General features: G+C 45.9%; 1 protein-coding gene across 2 annotated transcripts in view; it reads left to right on the top strand.

The window, feature by feature from the left end:
* The window catches only part of GRB10 (growth factor receptor bound protein 10), a 140439-nt gene that overhangs the window by 29197 nt on the left and 89152 nt on the right, over positions 1–22090 (top strand). For both annotated transcript variants that reach the window (XM_060247786.1, XM_060247785.1), the window contains one exon: positions 14599–14818. In XM_060247786.1, the coding sequence (XP_060103769.1) occupies positions 14634–14818 (185 nt within the window). In that variant the 5' untranslated portion in view covers positions 14599–14633. The remainder of the gene's footprint in view (positions 1–14598; positions 14819–22090) is intronic.

The raw sequence follows: 22090 nt of genomic DNA, 5'->3' as shown, positions 1-22090 counted from the left end.
CCAGTTCTTCGAGAGCTTAGAGCAGGGATGTCGAACAAACAATTTGGGGGGCAGAATCAGGCCCCCGAGCAACTGGCTGTCATCTGCTTCCTTCTCCCCCTCTCTTGCTTCCTTCTGCATCACAGCTTGCTTTCCCAGGCTTGATCAATAGCATAGGAGCTACAGAGCAAAACCTCTATTTTCTCCATTGGCTGAGGCTCCCCCCCCCAGTCCCCTGGAGAAGGAAGGAAAGAGCCAGAGCTTCCTTTGCCCAGTTCCCTGGATCCCATGGGAGAAATACAAAGAAAACATCCTTAAGAGTGCTAACGTTTTAAGCATGTTTTAAGTTTTTATTTATTTTATTTATTTTTATTTTATTTATATCCTGCCCTCTCTGCCGAAGCAGGCTCAGGGCAGCTGAAAAATATTTTAAAATATTTTAAAATATATATATATATATTCGTGCGTGTCTGTGTTCTTTGTAAAATTTATATCTCTGTGACCTAATCTTAAATAGGTACGCACGTGGTCCGGCCCCTCAATATCTCATTTATGTCAGATTCGGCCATCATAACAAATGAGTTCGACATGCCTGGCTTAGAGGGCTCTTTTTTGTAAGCTCTTGTAGGATTAGCTACCGAAGGGGGTGTGGCCTAATATGCAAAGGAACTCCTGCTAGAATTCCACCCCTGCTCTGTGGTGTTATACCCTACCCTTCACAGACTCCACCTTCACAATTTCCAGATGTTTTCCAACCTGAAGCTGGCAACTGTAGTGGTTACCCTAAGCATAAGATTTATTACATCGCTTTTTTTTTTAATGCACCAGACTGGAAGGTATGAGTCCCATTTCCAGTAACTGTTTAAAATGAAGATGTTCTTACGCATCTTACACATACACAAGTACTGCTCTGAGAGCAACCAGGCTGCTTCGCGTCTGTGAAGTCTGAAACTCAGTACTGCTGCTAAGTGCCAGATTTTTCAGATAAGTACCTGCTGGAGTACCTTCAATTAAACACAGGGAAGACAGGAAATAAAATAAAAACACAGTTGCTCCTTTCCTGAATATTAGGGAGGGATGGTGGCTCAGGGAGGGATGGTGGCTCAGTGGTAGAGCATCTGCTTGGGAAAGCAGAAGGTCCCAGGTTCAATCCCTGGCATCTCCAAAAAAGGGTCCAGGCAAATAGGTGTGAAAAACCTCAGCTTGAGACCCTGGAGAGCCGCTGCCAGTCTGAGAAGACAGTACTGACTTTGATGGACCAAGGGTCTGATTCAGTATAAGGCAGCTTCATATGTTCAAGGTGGCCAAAGCCTCCAGGAAATATTCCTCAGCGTTCTAACCTATTGTTCCGGTTTCACTCGCACCGTTTTGCAATGGGTGCTGGAAATTATCCATGCAAAATTAAGTCTTATAATGCACTCCAGACCATGAGTTAATAAACACTGTGGTTCTGGGTGCCAGAATGCTGTCTGTAGAGCCTCGCATTTCTCCTCCAGAGAGCCCCCAAGTGGAGTGGGGTGGGGATGGATTTGTGTCAGCACTTGAGTCATCACCAGGGGTGGAATTCTAGCAGGAGCGCCTTTGCATATTAGGCCACACACCCCTGATATAGCCAATCCTCCTGGAGCTTACAAAAAAGAGCCTTGTAAGCTCTTGGAGGATTGGCTGCTTCAGGGTTGTGTGGTCTAATATGTAAAGGAATTCCATCCCTGGTCATCACCCTCTTTCTCCCAGAGGGAGGGGGGTCTTCCTCCACCCTCAAAGGGAAGGGGGCTCTAGCTCATCCCGATCATTCTTCTCTTTTTGCTCCCTACTTGTCCCATCTGTCTATCCCTCTGCAGCCTCGGACCAGGGGAAAGGATAGGGTTGCCAAAACTGGGTTGGGAAAGTCCTCAAGATTTGGAGGCGGAGCCTGGAGAGGAGAGAGATTTGGAGGTGGAGCCTGGAGAGAGATTTGGAGGTGGAGCCTGAGGACCTCAGCAGGATATAATGCCACAGAAATACCCTCTAGAGCAGCCATTTTCTCCAGGGGAACTAATCTCTCTAATCTGGAGACTACCCGTAATTCTGGGGAATTTCTTGACCCCACTTGGAAGATGGCAACTCTAGGAGAGGACCAATTGGATGGTAATGGGCTGAGGCTGTGAGGTTTTAAATAACTCCTTTATGTAACAGGGCTTTACATGCCCTGTCCCTTATCTTCATAGGGTTCCCAGACCCCCAGTCTGGATGGGAGATCTCCCAATGTTGGGGGCTTCTGCCTTCCACTGGCCATCCAGCCTTGGTGGGGGGAGCGGCCCCCTGAACAGCAGTGTTGCATGGCGACGTCCCCAACTTGATGGCATCACGTGGAAGTGACATCATTGCACTGGTGACGCTCTGCTTTTTTGGGCAAAACTATAGTTTTAGCCCAATTTTTAACCATAGAGCAGACCATTGCCCCGGACCACCCATGGGGGTCTGGACTCCAGACTGCCCCCCAAATCCCCCTGTCGGCATGATTACACCTGGCATACTCATACTTTCCTATACTGTGGGACTGCCCTTGGAGCAGGAGTTTCTCCTCCCCTTCCAAGCCAGTGAGAAGACCGGCCTGTGCTCTCTTGTAGGCCACACCAGTCCACTGTTGTGTGTGTGTGTGTGTGGGGGGGTATTCCCAGCAAAGTGTAAAAGACTCTAAAAATAAGCTTGCCACGTGTGACAGCTGCCAGTGCTGACTAATTTGAGGATTTCAGAACAGGATTTGTTCAGCTTGATGGTTGAATGGTATTTTTAAAAATTATCGGATTCTGTTGCAGCTAGGCTCACCGGGTTCCCTGGCAACTCGTGGGGGCCCTGGAAGTGACGTCATCATGTCGCTAGTGTCACGGGAAGCTCTGGTATTTGGGCAAAACCTCTGTGGTAGAGTTTTGCATCGGTTGTTGCCAATGTTGCGATGACATCACTTCTGGTGAGTGCCAGAAGTGATGTCACTGTGTCACCAGCAGGGGTCGTTTTGTAGAAAAATAGGTGGCGGAGCTCATGAGCATAACTCATTAGCATTTGCCAAAAGCCACCTGATGCAAGAAAGGAGAGCCCTGGGCAAGTGAGGCCTGATTGGGCTGGCTATTGATCTTGCCAGGCCAAGCAGGCCTCGCTCACCTGGGGCTCTCCTAGGACATTCCCCACCCCCTCAGTCAAAAGGCCACCAAACCACCTGCCACCCAAAATCACATAAGAAGTGGAGAAAGGGTGACACGGGCTTCTCCAAGGGTTAATGAGGGCTGCTGGGGGCATGGCATAGCCCCTGGTGGCTGGCTGGCTGGCTGCCTGCTCTCCTGATCCAGGGATTGTTATGCAGCTGCACCTACTATTCAATGGACAAGGTAGGTGGGGAGGAAGAGGGGGAACCCTCAGAAAGGTTCAGGAACTGCACTGCTGTGAGCTCCTGCTGAATCTGAGGCCTGGTCACCAGAAATGCTGGCCTAAGGCCTCTCCTTGCTGCCAGGAAGTCCCTCCTCTGGCCAGCTGATTGACAGTATGGGGGCAGTGCCTGGGGTGGGGGATTCCTTGCCTCCAAAGCAGGGCTGGCAACCCTGATTGTAGCAAATGTAGGTAAAGCTCTCTGCTGAAGTCAGAACTGGTGTGCAATAACTATTCAGTATCTTCAACCAGATTCTTAGAAGCTTGGATTTTTAGGAGGCCCTGGCATGTGTCAGGCACAGATGGCTTGTTAAACCTGTTTGCTGACAGAGTGAAAACTGGGAAATGGAAATAGAATAAAACCTCGACTTAAAAATGTCTCCAAAATCAACTTCCGAACGATGCAAATTCTGTGACAGGAAAGTTGCACACAAATGGCTTTGCAAGCATTTTCACACCTGGGCCTTCAGAAATTCTGCAGGCCTGTTCAGACGCACAGTTTAATCAGTTGTCGCTGCTGTTTCTTACAAGTGGCTTAAAAGTGGCTGATCAGACAGCAACATCTGCTTCCCAGTAGTCGATGGTTGTCGCCCCCTCCTAATCCTTCTCTGAACCGGATTATTTTGTTACCCGCTCCTTTGTGGTGTTTTTTGAGTTCTCCGGTTTCACCTCTTCGTTTTCTCCGTCTGGATAGTTCTGCTGCGATATTCACCAACTTCCAGATGTCTGAAGGCTGTCCCAGAGCAAAAGAAGCGTCAGACATTTGGTTTACGGTCGGCATTTTTTTTTACTACTTAGTGATATGCGCATAACCACATAACGTTTTCTTTCTTATGCGCAAGCACATGTGCGCATATGCACATAATGTGCTCATGTGCATTATGGACATAATAGTGGGGAATAAAAAAAAAAAGAACTGCATGGTGCCATCATGTGGTCGGCAGAAGACGGTTTCACCGTGGAGTGATTTGAATTGTAGTATGGCAGTCTGAACGATAATATCCAGAACAAAGATATTCGGAACAGAACCAGGTCAGTTTAACACCGACTCAACACGCTGTGTGAACAGGGCCTTCCTGTGCCTATCTGAGTAGCATGAATGAATTTTGTTAGTCATAGACCAGGTAAAAAGCACAGCTCTGTTATCTGAGTAGTATAATTCTTTACCCTGTGGGTTATGAATCTTTACTGTAAGAATGTCATAGATATTTCTTGTTAAGAAGGGGGTTGTCTGGGACCCCTTCACTGAAAGACACAGAGAATTATAATGAAAACTATTGGCACTTTCACACACCCTGAATAATGCACCAATCCACTGAATGCACTTTAGAGATGGTTCACAAGTGGATTTTGCCATCCTACACAGTAAAATTCTGTTGTAAAGTGCATTGGAAGTGCACTATTCAGTGTGTGTAACATTTTTAAAAGTTACCTAATATTTTTTTAAAAAATCTAATACAAAGCCTAAAGAACATGAAAGATGAGTTTCACAGCTGCATCCGTAAGCAGTATTGGCTGTTTCAGGAAATCTAACAAGGTTGTGATGTTCTTCTTCAGAACCAGAAGTGGAATTCTAGCGGGAGCTCCTTTGCATATTAGGCCACCCCCCCCCCCCCCCCCGCGATGTAGCCAATCCTCCAAGAGCTTCCAAGGCTCTTGTTTGTAAGCTCTTGGAGGATTGGCTACATCAGGGGTGTGTGGCCTAATATACAAAGGAGCTGCTGCTAGAATTCTACCCCTGCTCAGAACCACAAAATGACTGCCATGGGAGGCGGAGCCAGCCGCAAATGGTGGGAGATAAGGGGGGGTAGGTTTGCCAGATCCAGGAGATTTGAGAATGAAGCCTTGGGGGGGCGGGAGATAGGGAACTCATTTGCATATCAGGCTGCATCCTCTGCCGTCACCGTGATTTTGCATAGGGCTCTTTGGTAGAAAAAGCCCAGCAGGGACTCATTTGCATTTTAGGCCGCACCCCATGACACCAAGCCAACTGGAAGTGTGTTCCTGCTCAAAAAAAAAAAGCCCAAGTGTCTGCCCTCCAAAGCACCCATATTCTTTAGGGGAATTGATCTCTGTAGTCTGGAGATAGGGTTACCAATCCCCAGGTGGGGGCAGGGGATCCCCCGGTTTGGGTCATTAGAAAGCGGGGCAGGGGGAGGGAAATGTCTTCTAGGCACTCCATTATTCCCTGTGGAGACTGATTCCCATAGGGATTAATGGAGAATTGATCGGCAGGTATCTGGGGCTCTGGGAGGCAGAGGCACCAAATTTGCAGCATAGCATTCAGTGCCTCTCCTCAAAACACCCTCCAAGTTTCAAAAAAGATTGGACCAGGGAATCCTGTTTTATGAGCCCCCAAAGAAGGTGCCACTATCCATTATTTCCAGTGGAGGGAAGGCATTTAAAATAATAATAATAATAACTTCTATCCCGCCCTCCCCGCCAAGGCAGGCTCAGGGCGGCTCACAGCATAAAAATACATTATACATCAAGTCATACATAAAATCATGGTTAAAACAATTTACAGATTATATTAAAATTAACATTAACAAAAGGAGTATGGTCCCTTTAAATGTGATAGCCAGAACTCCCTTTTGTGTTCAATTATGCTTGTCACAACCTGGCTCCACCCCCAATATCTCCTGGCTCCACCCTGAAAGTCCCCAGATATTTTTTGAGCTGGACTTGGCAACCCTACCAGCAACTAAAATTCTGGCAACCCTGTCTGGAGACGAGCTGTCAGTATTTAGACAACAATTTTTTTTAAAAAACTGTCCCATGAAAAATTAATTTCCCACCTGGCTGGGGAAGGGTGGAATTAAGTGGTAACCAGTTTAAGATACACTGTTTAGGATAGTTGGAGTTATATATTCAAGCAGGACATTCTATGAACTTCTGCTTTGAACAACAACTACTGAAGTGTAATGTCTTGATGTATGAACCAGGGAGGCAAAGGGCTCTTGAGAAAGCAGGCTCGAGAAGGTACTTTCTTTCAGCTGAATCCAAATTCCTAGTGAACGCCACAGTACTTACACAGTTGTTTTATTAATTCGTTTTTAAAATTTGTATCCTGCCTTTCTGCCCTTTCATGGGTAGCCAAGGGAGCCAACCATTTGAAATATACACAATAAAATCCCATTTTAAAACCGTTAAAATCAACCACTTTCCAAAGACACATCATTAAAACTATTTTTTTTTAAAAACTAGCAAAACGTAAAAAACCATTTATCTTCAGTTTGACTGTGTGACTTCACCATTGGTTGTGCCTCTAAATCTGTATCACTCGCATGGCTGTTTTTTTGCTACTGTGCGTTACAGAATGGTTGTCTGTCTGTCTGTCTGTCTGTCCGTCTCTCCATCCATCCATCCTCACAGCTTTATTGGCATAACAAATGGGACTCTTCCCTCTAAAATATGCATAAGGTCGCAAAGACCTGATCCTTTCCTGTTGTCTTTTAAAGAGGCAAGCAGTGTACTGTAGGAGATGTATACCTATTGTATCTTGCTCAAAGTGTCTACTATAGAAGTATTTTGGCCCTGGGAACTAGCAATGAGAGGTTTTCCTGGGAATTGCTTGCTATCATGAGATCACTGAATGTGGGATCAAGTGGTTTCCCACTGTGTGGAAATCTTTGACTAGATTTTATTGTTTTCTTAAAGTTCAACTGCTGGAGTAGAGGGCCAGCCAAATTATAACACGGTTCAGGCATAACAAGAAAACAGGATTGTGAATGGGCCTTATGACTCCTTGGGGGATTTGGGAATTCAGTGACTTTTTTTTCATTCTTCTTACAAAGTTGTCTTACTCAACACAAAATTCAGGAACTATAGAGTTAGTGGAGTTAGTTAAAAGTCTCCTTTAATTCAGAACTGTCAGTTAAATTCAAAAGGTTTCATTGTTTTTTTTTTCCCTTGGTAAGTACTAGCATTATACCCCAAATGAATTTTCCTGGGAAATTAGCACTCTTTCCTCTAACAATTTTGGGCAAAGGTACACACTGCCAAACTTGTGTCACCCTAGTGATGTGTATGCCTTGAAGTTCTGTCTTATTTTACTTCAATTTGACGTTTTCATTGAGACGGTAATTTTTATTGTATTCTTCCAAAACGTTGGTCCCTTATTTGCTTCATCTATATTGTAAAATACTGAATTATGGCTATTCGTGTCAAATACCGTTTGTCTCTTACAGACGGTTAGCACTAAAAGGCAGAGTACGTACAGATTCACAATGCCAGCAGTGCCATCTGCTGGTTTCAGGTCACAATGGCAGATACAACAAATTTTGCACGCCTTGGCAGTAACAGTGAAGCCCCGTGGCTCAGAATGGTAAAGCTGCAGTACTGCAGTCTGAACTCTGCTCACGACCTGAGTTCGATCCCGGCAGAAGCTGGTTTCAGGTAGCCGGCTCAGATTGACTCAGCCTTCCATCCTTTCGAGGTCGGTAAAATGAGTCCCCGGCTTGCTGGGGGTGGGGGGGGAAGTGTAGATGACTGGGAAAGGCAATGGCAAACCACCCTGTAAAAGGTCTGCCATGAAAACGTCGTGAAAGCAATGTCACCCCAGAGTTGGAAATGACTGGTGCTTGCACAGGGGACTACCTTTACCTTTTTAGGCAGTAACAGGGCTTTCAGAATTGTCCTCCGTGGAGAAATACAATCCAGAATAACCTATTCTGTTTGGGAAAGGAAAGGTCCCCTGTGCAAGCACCAGTCGTTTCCGACTCTGGGGTGATGTTGCTTTCACAATGTTTTCACAGCAGACCTTTTTACGGGGTGTTTTGCCATTGCCTTCCCCAGTCATTACACTTTCCCCCCAGCAAGCTGGGGACTCATTTGACCGACCTCAGAAGGATGGAAGGCTGAGTCAACCTTGACCCAGCTACCTGACTCAGCTTCCGCTGGAATTGAACTCAGGTCGTGAGCAGAGGCTGGATCTGACATAAATGTCACTTTGTCAGGCCAGCCATGTGTATTATAAAATGTAACATCATGATGATGATGCTGGATTTATATTCTGCCCTTATGAGACCTTGTTGGGCCAGGCTGTGTTGGGCTGGGCCGTGTGTGCACCAATTTAAGACTAAGCAGCAGAAATATAAACTTCTTAAAGGACCTGGACAAACACCACTAAAGGTTTAAAAAAACAAACAAAAACGTAAAACATGCTTAAAACATTAGCACTTGTTGGTCTTAAAGGTGCTTTCTTTGTGTTTCTCCCATGGGATCCAGGGAACTGGGCAAAGGAAGCTCTGGAATTTTCTCTCCCTCCCTCCCCAAGGGATCAGGAGGGTGAGGAGCCTCAACCAATGGAGAAAATTGAGGTTTTGCTCTGTAGCTCCTGTGCGATTGAGCAAGCCTTGCAAAGCAAGTTGAGATGCAAAAGGAAGCAAACAAGAGCCAGTTGCTCAGGGGCCTGATTCGGCCTCTGGGTCGCATGTTTGACGCCCCTGTCTTACAACATCGCATCTCCATAAAGAACTTCCCTTCCTCAGATTCTGCCCTCTGTAGGCACCAGCTCCAAATCTCTAGGAATTTCCCAACGTAGCATCAGCAATTCTACAAATGCAGCTCCAGGGAGCCTTCCGGGTAGTTACAACATTCTCTAGAAATTTCGGCAATACTCATAGCAACAGATTGGTTCTCTCCCTCCCCCCCCCCCCCCCCGCTTAAAAAGAAGCCTGTTTTGGCAGACATTTTCTAGCTTGTCAGGTGGGCTCACAGTTTTAAAACTCTGTTTTTTAAGAAGTGTCCCCTAAGTTGTCCTAAGAAACATTTTGTTCTGGTTGAATTTTAAAGAAAGGAAGGTTGCTTGTCGAGGGGTGGGGAGTGGGTGTATAAACAATGGGAAGTGTGAATGTAGCAAATGTGTTTGTAAAAGCTTGTCTTTTATAAGAGCCCCTCAGAACTTTGGGGGCGGGGACTATGGGTCAGAGCAGCTTGTGTAATATGAGAAAGTGGCCTTTAACACATGCATACTTTCAAGACTGCCTTTCCATTTTTCTGGTGTTCAGATGGAGGCATTTTCTTCCTGAACGTGTTAAACTGCGCTCTCTCTCTCTCTCTTTTTTTTGAGCAGCAGTGAAGATTGTATTTTCTTGGCAGGCCTAAACTGGCTAATCTCCTGTTGATTTGCAAGGATTATTTGCTTGTTTGCACTTCATCAAGGAAAGTGGAGCTTAGAGGAAAAGTGGGTTGCGGGTGATGTAACAGGAGTTTTTTTGCAGGCGAGAGCTGCTCTCGGTGCTGCTCTCTTCACACTTTCAGAGGAGGCGTTGCAGCTGGGCGAGATGAGGACTGTGAGCAGGCTTGCCAATCTCCAGACGGGCCAAAATAAAACCAATAAAATAAAGAACAATTTTCAAAGATGTCAGTGGTGACAAAATCTTATTGTATTTTTGCACAATGTTATTGCCTCTTAAAGAGTCCCGTGGTGCAGAGTGCTAAAGCTGCAGTACTGCAGTCTGAACTCCCTGCTCACGACCTGAGTTCGATCCCAGCGGAAGCTGGTTTCAGGTAGCCAGCTCAGGTTGACTCAGCCTTCCATCCTTCCGAGGTCGGTAAAATGAGTCCTCAGCTTGCTGGGGGGAAAGTGTAGATGACTGGGGAAGGCAATGGCAAACCACCCCGTAAAAAGTCTGCCGTGAAAACATTGTGAAAGCAATGTCACCCCAGAGTCAGAAACGACCGGTGCTTGCACAGGGGACTACCTTTACCTTTATTGCCTCTTAACATGGAACATTAAAGCAACAGGCAGAGTACATAAAGTCCAATAAAGAAATTAAATTCACAGAGTTTATTATAAGTTCACACTCGTTAGTTCTCAAATGGAAACCATCAAGCCCATGAGAAGTCCGGTATGAAGTCCTAGTCCACACGAGGATTCGAGATAATCCCTCGGTCCGATGACTTCTTCCTCTGTGAACCCCAGATAGTAATAGCATGTACCAAACTATGCCATCGTAGTGGTTTTTATGTCTACCCTATATATTTTGTGGGTCCAGTTAGTTAATTGCATGATTAAGTCCAAGTTTTCAAGTCATTTTAGACAAGTCGAGCACTCTATTTGATTCCAAAGCACTTCAGGCAAATATTTCTAGGACATATTCTGTGGGGACCCGGAAACCTTTTTCCGCCAACTTCGACTAAAGGAATATTTCCCAAATACACAAGAACAGAACAAGGAAGAACATGCTACATCTTCACAACATTTCATCTCCTACTCCACTGGAGAACATACACCATCCCTCCAACCCAACAATGAGCAGGATGCTTGCCACATCATACCAACAAAACAACATTACAAGAAAAAAACTCCACATGGACTCCTCCTGAGGGTCGTAATGCCACACTGGATCACTACATTGAGTGCTTTCGCCAGAGAGTTCAAACTGATGTGATCAACAAACAACACCGCACACAGCAGAATCTCAACCATGCTGAAAGGAAAGCCATAGACAGTCTCAGGAACAATATGGAGAAGCTGTTGTCATCGTGAACACATCAGACTACATCAAGGAGGCTCAAAGGCAACTCTCAAATACTTCATTTCACAAACCACTGGACTCAGACCCCACACAGGAATATAAAAAAGAACTGAACAAGATTAGAAAGGAGTTACCACTGAGCCTTCGGGAACAGATCCTGTCAGACACATCACAGGAACCTCGACCAGTTACTTTTTATCTTCTTTTTATCTTCTACCAAAATACACAAACCAGGCTTTATGATGATATCAGTTGTATATACTTGAAAGATACCTTAGCAGATATGTTGGGCTGTGCTGATTCAGGCAAAGTCCACAAACTTTTAAATGGCACTTGCGCTGAGGTAACTTTAATAGTGGCTAGATTTCTCCAACAGGCCATGGAAATACGACAGAGAATGGTTCTGGAATGACCACATTTTATTTGTTTTAATTATTTAATGTGGCTAAACTCAACTTATATGTATTTTACTTATTTTATGTATTTTAGCTCCCTATGTACTCTATAATCTAGAATTTTATATTATTCATATTGCTATTTTACTGCTAAATCTGTTTTATGCCAATAAAGGCTTGCTATTTGCACAAACCAGGCAACCCAGGAGATCCCATTGTGTTGGGGATAGGCACTATCGCTGCGGGGGTATCTGGAAATATGGACTCTATTCTGAGACCCTATGCCAACAGTGCCCCCAGTTATGTTCGTGACAGTACAGATTTTCTGAGGAAAATACAAACTTTGAACCACCTTCCAAAGAACACTATCTTAGCTACCATGGATGTGGAATCTTTATATACCAACATCCCACACCAAGATGGATTACAAGCTGTAAATAATATAATCTCTGATAAAAACACAGCTGACTTTGCCACAAAACTGTGCCATTTTCTTCTCACCCATAACTACTTCAGGTTTGGCAATGAACTTTTCCTACAGATCAATGGTAGAGCCATGGGCACCCGCATGGCCCCACAATATACTAACATCTTTATGACTGACTTGGAGCAACGCTTCCTAGACTCCCACCCACTCATACCTACCTTATACCTGCGTTATATTGATGATATCTTTATGGTCTGGACACATGGTAAAGAAGCCCTGGATGCATTCCACCAAGTATTCAATGACTTTCATCCTACCATCAACCTGACAATTAACCAATCTGTGCAAGAAATACATTTTCTGGACACCACTGTAAAAATACATGAGGGACGCATAGACACTACCTTATACAGGAAACCTACTGACCTTTTGCTTATACCCAAAATAAAACTTTGTTCATCTTAAAGATGCCACTGGACTCAAATGTTCTGAGTTTGCTATAGTCCATTTGGAAAGACCAAGATTACCATTTTTTCTATGTTTTATTTTTTATTTTAGTTTCAGTTTGGACACATGCAAACATAAGCTATAGTTTTTGTATTCTAAATCAGCCAATTCTGTAGAACTTACTTACATTAAGATACTTAAATTAACGTTTTAATTTTTAATTCCTTTTGAGCACGGGTCATTTCATAGAAGAGCCCTGTGGCACAGAGAGTTACAGCTGCAGTACTGCAGTCCTAAGCTCTGCTCACGACCTGAGTTCGATCCCCGGCGGAAGCTGGGTTTTCAGGTAGCTGGCTCGAGGTTGACTCAGCCTTCCATCCTTCCGAGGGGGAAAGCGTAGATGACTGGGGAAGGCAATGGCAAACCACCCCGTAAAAAGTCTGCTGTGAAAACGTGAAAGCAATGTCACCCCAGAGTCGGAAACAACTGGTGCTTGCACAGGGGACTACCTTGACCTTTCCTTTTCCATTTCATAGAAAAAGAGGTGCCGGAGCTAATTAGCACAACTCATTTTCAGAACTTATTTGCATATGCCACACACCTCTGAAGGTGTGCTAAATTATATCAGCTCTGCATCTACCTTAAAATGCTTCTTGAATTATAATTGTCATCATAAAACCTTACGCCCATCATACTTTTTAGATTGTTTCTCCTGTGTGGCCACAGTGGCATGAGGAAGATTTCCATCTGTCTGCTTTATATGTTTTGGTTATTTTCCCTCACAAAAGTCTGCCAAATCTTAGTGTTCAGCGAAATTCTCACAGGGGGGTTGAGCAATAGAGCTCAGATAAGGGTTTTTTTTGATGGGGGGAGTAAGAAAGAAAGAAAGAACAACACAGTGAAATTTAGAGGTTCTGGATCTCTGCTCCTGTGAGCTCCTGCCCAAAATGAGGACTGCTTTTGAGAGAAAACCCAAGATTTTTAGATTTGTTATAGTTTATTTATTTACAATATTGATAGTCTGCCTTTCTCACTGGACGAGAGAATAAACAGTAAGTCAATACAATCAACAGTCAACAATCAGAGTGAGAGCCAGTTTGGTGTAGTGGTTAAGTGTGCGGACTCTTATCTGGGAGAACCGGGTTTGATTCCCCACTCCTCCACTTGCACCTGCCAGCATGGCCTTGGGTCAGCTATAGCTCTGGCAGAGGTTGTCCTTGAAAAGGCAGCTTTTGGGAGAACTCTCTCAGCCCCACCTACCTCTCAGGGTGTTTGTTGTGGGGGAGGAAGGTAAAGGAGATTGTGAGCCGCTCTGAGACTCTGAATGGAGGGCGAAATATAAATCCGATGTCGTCGTCGTCTTCTTCAGCAGGACAGGACATGCAATGCAATAGGAGTGGACTATAGAACCAACTAGAGATCTGAAAGCAGAACAGAAGCAAATCATAAGCGTAAGCCTGACATCTTAAATCAGGGGTGTCGAACTCATTTGTTATGAGGGCAAGATCAGACATAAATTAGACCTTGTCGGGCCGGGCCATGCCATGGTGGGCCAGGCTATGTGTGTACCGTGGCACAGAGTGGTAAAGCTGCAGTACTGCATTCGGAGCCCTCTGCTCATGACCTGAGTTGAGTCACAGCGGAAGCTGGTTCAGGTAGCCGGCTCCAGGTTGACTCAGCCTTCCATCCTTCCGAGGTCGGTCAAATGAGGACCCAGCTTGCTGGGGGAAAGTGTAGATGACTGGGGAAGGCAATGGCAAACCACCCTGTGAAAAAGTCTGCCGTGAAAACTTTGTGAAAGCAACGTCACCCCAAAGTCGAAAACGACTGGTGCTTGCACCTTTTCCTTTTTATTTAAGATTATGTAGTTGAGATACAAACTTTATTAAGGACACAGACAAACACAAAGTTTTTTTTTTATTTTAAAAACCCTTAAAATAAAACATTCTTAAAGCGTTAGCACTCGTTGGTCTTAAAGGTGCTTTCTTTGTCTTTTTTCCATGGGATCCAGGGAAATGGGCAAAGGAAGCTCTGGCTCTTTCTTTCTCTCTTTCCCCAAGGGACCAGGAGGGGGAGGAGCCTCAGCCAATGGAGAAAATAGAGGCTTTGCTCTGTAGCTCCTGTGCGAGGGAGCAAGCCTTGCAAAGCAATCTGAGATGCAGAAGGAAGCAAGAAGGAGAAGGAATCAGACAGTAGCCAGTTGCTTGGGGGCCTGATGGGAGCCTTCCAGGTGCCTGATTCGGCCCCTGGGCTGCACGTTTGACACCCCTGTGTTAATTGATGCAAAATTACATAGCAGGATCCTACTTAGGGCAAGCTTCATGCAGTAGAGTAGACCGTGGTCCTGAATCATTTATCCAAGTGGCTTTGTGAATAATTTTGTATAGTGCAATAATTTTGTATAGCGGAACTTCGCTTCCTTCTAACCTTTGGTTTCCCCCGCCTTCTTCTTGTGCCCTTCCAGATGACGACGTGGATTTGGAAGCTTTAGTGAACGACATGAACTCTTCGTTCGAGAGCCTGTGCTCCACCTACGGCATGCATTCGGAGAGCCAACCACTTCTTCAGAACGGCCAGCTGGGCCGCAGCCAGCCGCAGCCCGCCTCAGGAACAAGTTTGCTTCAGCCTTTGTCTCCGCAACAGAAAGTGCACAGGTCTCAGCCAGTGCGCATCACGGCAGTCAGGTACGCAGCTCACAGTCTGTCTGCAAAGAAATCCGGGGTCCTCTTAACTTGTACCAAAAATCAGAACCCGACACGAGGCAATCACACAAAGGAAATAAAGGCCCATTTATTTATTTAATTCCATTTATATCCCGCCCTCCCCGCCAAAGCGGGGCTCAGGGCGGCTTCCATGCTCACGTGTATGCATGAGTATAAAACATATAAAAGACATAAAAACAGCTTAAAAACATAGAAGAATCAACATTTTGATGCTGTGGTCTTAAATTTAGATTTATGTTCTCTGTAGGCGGATCTTAGATGGTCCTTTCCACTGCTGCTACGGGGCAGCTTGCAAGAGGTGGTTTAGATGTTTCCTGAGGACTGTAGGGGCCAGCAATCTTGTTTGCACATGCCTGGTGGAAGAGTGCCGTTTTACAGGCCCCGCGGAACTGTATGAGCTTTCGCAGGGCCCTAACTTCTTCCAGCAACTCGTTTCACCAGTGTGGGGCCACTACAGAGAAGGCCCTGGCTCTAGTTGTCATGAGCTTGGCCTCCTTAGGGCCGGGGACAGTTTTTTAGCCTACGTTCTCCAAACGAAGACCCAGGTACTTTAATTTCTCCGTTTCAATTTCTTAATACAAATCTTCCGCGGTGGTTAATATTAATAAAGAAATTAGTAAAATTATACAGAAATTAATTCAAAATTATTATTGTTATATCATTTGACCTTTCAAACGATGATGTTGCCATTCACATCGCAGTTTATGTTCCATCGACTCCTTATTTCTTTTCTATATGACAAATAACATATTATTTCGTTTCATACAGTTTTTATATTAATATAATAATTAAATAATTATTTTGTAAATTTAAATTTATTTGCGCCAACCTTATATTTTGTTTTATTTTACTTCTGGATGCCAAGGCAATTAACTTGGCAAGCTAGTGTAGTCCTGTGGAAAGATCACTGTCCTTGGGTCTGGGTTCGGATCATAGCCAAGAACATTACTGTGGGGGTACTCCAGCAAGGGCAATGCACTAAATATTATTGTTGCGGTGGTTATTAATGATAATGTTAACGTTAGTATCAATATTAATGGTATTAATGTTATGAGCAGACCTCAGATTCAGCAGGAGCTAACAAGAGCGCAGCTCCTGAACCTTTCTGAAGGTTCCCCCTCCTCCTCCCCACCTACCTTGTCCATTGAATAGAAGGTGCAGCTGCATAACAATCCCTGGATTAGGAGAGTGGGCAGACAGACAGCCACCAGGGGCTTTGCCACACCCTCAGTAGCCCTCATTAACCCCTGGAGAAGCCCACGCTACCCTTTCTCCACTTCTTATGTATATTTTGGGCAAGTGGCTTGCTGGCCTTTTGACTGGAGGTGGGGACTAAGAGAGCCCCAGGAGATTGAGGCCTGCTTGAGCTGGCTGGAGCCCGGGACTCTCCTTTCTTGCGTCGGGTTACTTTTGACTGGGGGGAGGGGTGCGGGTGGGCAGCATATGCTAATTAGTTATGCTAATGAGCTCCATCACCTGTTTTTCTACTAAACGACCCCTGGTTATGAGTAAAGGTAGAGGTAGTCCCCTGCACAAGCACCAGTCATTTCTGACTCTGGGGTGACGTTGCATCACAATGTTTTTACAGCGGACTTTTTATGAGATGGTTTGCCATTGCCTTCCCCAGTATGTGGCCACAGTGTATCCGAATCTAATTCTTTCTGAATTAGAATGGGAGGTATACCATGTGGCCTTTAATGTAGGAATTATGCAACTTCAAAGTGATGCCTTTGCTATGTTCTGGATGTTTATCCACACTCCCTCAGCAAGCTAGGTACTCATTTTAGTGATGGAAGGCTGAGTCAACTTCGAGCCGGCTACCTGAACCCAGCTTCCGCCGGGATTGGACTCAGGTCCTGAGCAGAGCTTAGGACTGTAGTACTGCAGCTTTAGCACTCGGCGCCACGGGGCTCATATTAATGTTATGAACAACAGCATTAATATTAGAATAAAAGCAAGAGTCCAGTAGCACCTTAAAGACAAACAAAACCTGTGGCAGGGGATGAGCTCAAGACAATACACCCTCCGGGACTGAATTGAGACCTAGGTTTCCTGTCCAGTTACCAATGCTGATTTCACCAGGCTTACTACCCCATCTGCATATCAGATCTAATCCAGTCATGCCTGCTACTGTCATCCACCAGCTATTGTCTTCAGCCGCTGAAATCACTCCACTCTCCAAGATACAAGGACAGATGGACTCACAGTTTAGCTGTATCGGAAGAAGTGAGCAGTGACTCATGAAAACGCATCCCGTCACAAATTTTGTTTGTTAGAGAGCCAGTTTGGCGTAGCGGTTAAGTGCGCAGACTCTTATCTGGGAGAACCGGGTTTGATTCCCCACTCCTCCACTTGCACCATCTGGAATAGCCTTGGGTTAGCCATGGCTCTGGCAGGAGTTGTCCTTGAAAGGGCAGCTTCTGGGAGAGCTCTCTCAACCCTACCCACACATGGTGTCCGTTGTGGGGGAAGGAGATAAAGGAGATTGTAAGATGCTCTGAGACTCTGATTCAGAGAGAAGGGCGAGGTAGAAATCTGCTGTCTTCTTCTTCCTCTTCTTCTTCTCTTTCTCCTTTTTCCTTCTCCTCCTTCTCTTCCTCCTCCTCTCCTCCTCCTTTAAGGTGCGACTGGACTCTTGCTCTTTCTGCTGCTACAAACAGACTTAACACATCTACCTATCTTGATCGATTCCCATTGATATTATAATTTATAAACGTGACGATGATAGTCATGATAATAATAATATCCACCTACATTGTGCTGAGTCTAGGAGCCTTTCGTATCAGATTTGTAGGGCAGCATTTCACGAGCTCCTAAAGGTGGTTGGTGGAAAATGCTGTCATGTCGCAGCTGACTTATGGCGTCCGTGTTAGGCCTTCAAGGCAAGAGATGAAAGAGTGGCGGTTTGCCACTGTTCCTAATCATTGTTCCTAATCGGCTGCCCCTGCATAGCAATCCTGAACTTTCTTGGCAGTCTCGCGTTCAAGTCCTAACCAGTGTTCCCTCTCAGCTGGGTTGGCATGAGCTAGCTTACAGATTCTTAGCCAAACAAAGAAACAAACACAAACCTTTATTGGCATATATCAGATTATAAATAAGGCAAAAAAAAAAGAGAGATACAGAAATGACAAAATAAACCAGTCATCTGCAGCTCTGCATTGGACAATCGATCCTTGATTACCAGACTCAAGAATAAAGCAACCCTTTTCAGCTATTTCGGATGACCAGTCGTTCAGAAGACCTTTGCAGCACCTGAGCAGAATTGGGTCTAGAAACCGAAGGCGCATAGCATCGTATTGGGAGCAGTAAAGGAGAACATGGGACAACGAATCAACTTGTTTTAAGTTGCATGCACAACGTCTTAACGAGAGTGGAATTTTTTAATATCTCCCATAGATAACTGCTGATGGGGTAGTATTACATCTGGTCTCCCATTCAAGTCCTAACCAGTGTTCCCTCTAAGCTGAGTTGGCATGAGCTAGCTCACAGATTTTTAGCCTCCGGCTCACACCTCTTTATCTTCGCTCAGGAAGGATATCTCCAGAGCACACTAATTGATGCAGGAGCTCACAGCTTTAATGCCAGTTGCTCACAAGCTACAATTTTTGCTCACAAGGCTCTGCAGCCTAGAGGGAGCACTGTTCCTAACCAAGGCTGGCACTGCTTAACTTCGGAGATCTGATGAGATTGGGCTAGCCTCGCCCATCTGTGTCAAGGCAAGCTCCTAGTATTTGAATCTCATTCTTTCTGAATTAGAATGGGAGGTATACCATGTGCAGGCCCGGCGCTAGGGTTTCTAGTGCCCCAAACTGCCCCCTGCCCTCCCAAGGTGTCTACTCGAGATGGTGTAGTGGTTTGGTGCAGTGGTTAAGTGCGTGGACTCTTATCTGGGAGAACCGGGTTTGATTCCCCACTCCTCCACTGGCAGCTGCTGGGATGGCCTTGGGTCAGCCAGAGTTCTGGCAGAGGTTGTCCTTGAAAGGGCAGCTGCTGGGAGAGCCCTCTCAGCCCCACCCACCTCACAGGGTGTTTGTTGTAGGGGAGGAAGGTAAAGGAGATTGTGAGCCGCTCTGATATTTAAAGTGAAGATAACCAGTTTGGTGTAGTGGTTAAGTGCGCAGACTCTTACTTGGGAGAACCGGGTTTGATTCCCCACTCCTCCATTTGCACCTGCTAGCATGGCCTTGGGTCAGCCATAGCTCTGGCAGAGGTTGTCCTTGAAAGGGCAGCTGCTGTGAGAGCCCTCTCCAGCCCCACCCACCTCACAGTGTGACTGTTGTGGGGGAGGAAGATAAAGGAGATTGTGAGCCGCTCTGATATTTAAAGTGAAGATAACCAGTTTGGTGTAGTGGTTAAGTGCGCGGACTCTTACCTGGGAGAGCCGGGTTTGATTCCCCACTCCTCCACTTGCACCTGCTGGAATGGCCTTGGGTCAGCCATAGCTATCGCAGGAGTTGTCCTTGAAAGGGCAGCTGCTGGGAGAGCCCTCTCCAGCCCCACCCACCTCACAGGGTGTCTGTTGTGGGGGGAGAAGATATAGGAGATTGTAAGCCGCTCTGAGTCTCTGATTCAGAGAGAAGGGCGGGGTATAAATCTACAATTCTTCCTCTTCTGCTGCTTGCACGCGCTTCGTGCGTGCAGCTCAATTATGTTATCGGGGCACGAAGCCCTGTGCCTGGCCCTCTCCTACTACAAAGGGAGCTAGAAAGACCTCTTCCCGGATCCCTCTGAAGTGGGAGAGGGCCGGGCACGGGGCAGGTCACGCCGGGCCTGGATGGCAGCACAGAGTGGTGCTCAGAGCACGCTCGCTGCCACCCCCTCTCCGACATCGCTGAGGCTCAGGCAGCCTCGGCGAGGTTGGAAACGCAGCGGGCGTGGGCGGTGCGTGAGGAGAGGGGCCGCCTCCTGGGGCCCCAGGCCAAGTGGCGCTCCAGGCCACTGCCTACCTGGCCGACTCCTACGTGCCGGCCCTGACCCTGCGGCCTTTCGTGTAGGAATTGTGCAACTTCAAAGTGATACAGTTCCTGTGTTCTAGATATTTATTCTCACTGAAAGGAAATGAGCCCAGATTGGTGGCTCGTGCCTTGCGGCGTGTGTGTGCGGGGATTCGTCCTTTCTATGTGGGAAACTGCTGTAGTTGGCAGTTACTTCCAGGAGCGTGTGTGTGGGTGCTTTGGCAAATCTTAATCTTTTTTTTTTTAAGCAGTATGGTGTAACGGTTAGTGTCAAACTACAGTCTGAGAGATCGAAGTTGAAATCCTCACTGTGCTATGAAAGCTTACTGGATGACCTTGGGACAGTCACTCACTCTCAGCCAGGGCATTTTTTGTAGCAGAAACTTGTTTGCATATTAGGCCACACACCCTGCTGATGTAGCCAATCCTCCAAGAGCTTACAGAGCTCTTCTTACAGGGCCTACTGAAAGCTCTTGGAGGACTGGCTACATCAGCGTTTTGTGTGGCCTAATATGCAAAGGAGTCCCTGCTACAAAAAAAGACCTGGCAGGCGGGGGGGGGGGGGTTGGGAGTATGGTGAGGCTGGGTGGTTCCTTGGCACCCTCTCTTGGCTGACCCAACCGTGCTTGCTTGGGTGGTTTGGTTGAGGAACCTGCCTGGAGGCCCCCTGACTGTGGTGGAGGCTTGTTTCTTTGCCAACTCGCTTGAGGTTTAAACAGTTGGCCTTTCTGGTTATTTCTAGTATTCAGAGTTCTTGGAAATCAGGAAATGCCAAATGCCCTGAGCTCAGGGTAGACACATCTGTAAGTTTCTCAAAGCAAGAGCAAAGCAAAAGCCAGTATATGGTGTTTTTGGGAAAGTGAATCACGCAAAGAATCCCCCATGGCACAATATCTCCTCCCATGCGAGTTTCTTCTAGAACAGTTTCCAAACTCTTCCCCTCCCTCCATGGCCCAGTTCTTTCCCCGTGGTCCAGGCGGAGGACAATCAGGGAGCAATACAGACACTGCGTGCAGGCCAGGAACTTTCCCCCTCCTTCTCTCATGTTTCCGAGCATCAGAGAGGGACGAGGGAGGGCTTCTGGCCAGTGTGCAGTGTCTGTAGCGTTCTCTGAGTTCTACAGGCAGTGGCATGGGGGGCAGGGGCTGGAGCACGGTGCGGCATGCAGCGCCGAAGGTCAACAGAGAGGAAAGGGGGCGGTCGAGCAGCCCCTGGCAACCCGGTATTGAGGCTTGCATGGCCTGGTACCAGGTCACGACCCTGCAAATGGGAAATGCTGTTCTAGAAGGCTGGGTTCTTTCTTTCTTTCTTTCTTTCTTTCTTTCTTTCTTTCTTTCTTTCTTTCTTTCTTTCTTTCTTTCTTTCTTTCTTTCTTTCTTTCTTTCTTTCTTTCTCTCTCTCTCTCTCTCTTTCTCTCTTTCTCTCTCTCTTTCTCTCTTTCTCTCTCTCTCCCTCTCTCTCTCTCTCTCTCTCTCTCTCTCTTTCTTTCTCTCTCTCTCTCTCTCTCTCTCTCTTTCTCTCTTGCTTTCTCTCTTGCTCTCTCTGACCATTTTCGCAGACAGGTTACCTTACAGTCACAATCCTGTTCCCTCCGCAGCATCCGGTCGGATTTCCCACCATCTGCGCCGAAGTTACAGGAAGTGCCGCAGCTTTTGTGTAGCAAACGTAAACCGCTAAAACCCAGTTTACGTTTGCTACGCAAAAGCCGTGGCACTTCCTGTAACTCTGGCGCAGATGGTGGAAAATCCGACTGGACGCTGCGGAGGGAACAGGATTGTGACTGTGAGGTAAGCTGCGTGCGAAAACAGTCTCTCTCTTTCTCTCTCTCTCTGTTTCTCTTTCTCTCTCTTTCTTTCTCTCCCCCTCTCTCTCTCCCTTTTTTATTAGTACAATTTTATTAGTAACATATGGTAATAAATTTCAATTTCTTACATCATTAATAATTACTTTTTTTTAATCTATCCCATATACCCACCCCTCCCCCCGCTACTTGACCCCCGCCAGTGTTATATACTTAAAATCTTAATATTAAAGGTACCCTTAATTAATAAGAACCAAAATTAATATCCTCCTCCCTCTTATACTTAGTCATTATCAAAAATTGTCCAATGTCCTTTCATTTGCCACTCTTTTTCTACGTATCTTCTGAACTTTTTCCACTCCATCTTAAATACTTCTAAATCATAGTCTCTTAAGGTTCTTGTTAACTTATCCATTTCACTCCATGTCATAACTACCCTTCTTTAGGTCTTGAGTAACATTTATCAAACATAACTGG

Source organism: Heteronotia binoei, chromosome 10 (genome assembly GCF_032191835.1).
Source record: "Heteronotia binoei isolate CCM8104 ecotype False Entrance Well chromosome 10, APGP_CSIRO_Hbin_v1, whole genome shotgun sequence".
Taxonomy (NCBI): domain Eukaryota; kingdom Metazoa; phylum Chordata; class Lepidosauria; order Squamata; family Gekkonidae; genus Heteronotia; species Heteronotia binoei.
This window is presented reverse-complemented; position numbering and strand designations above follow the sequence as displayed.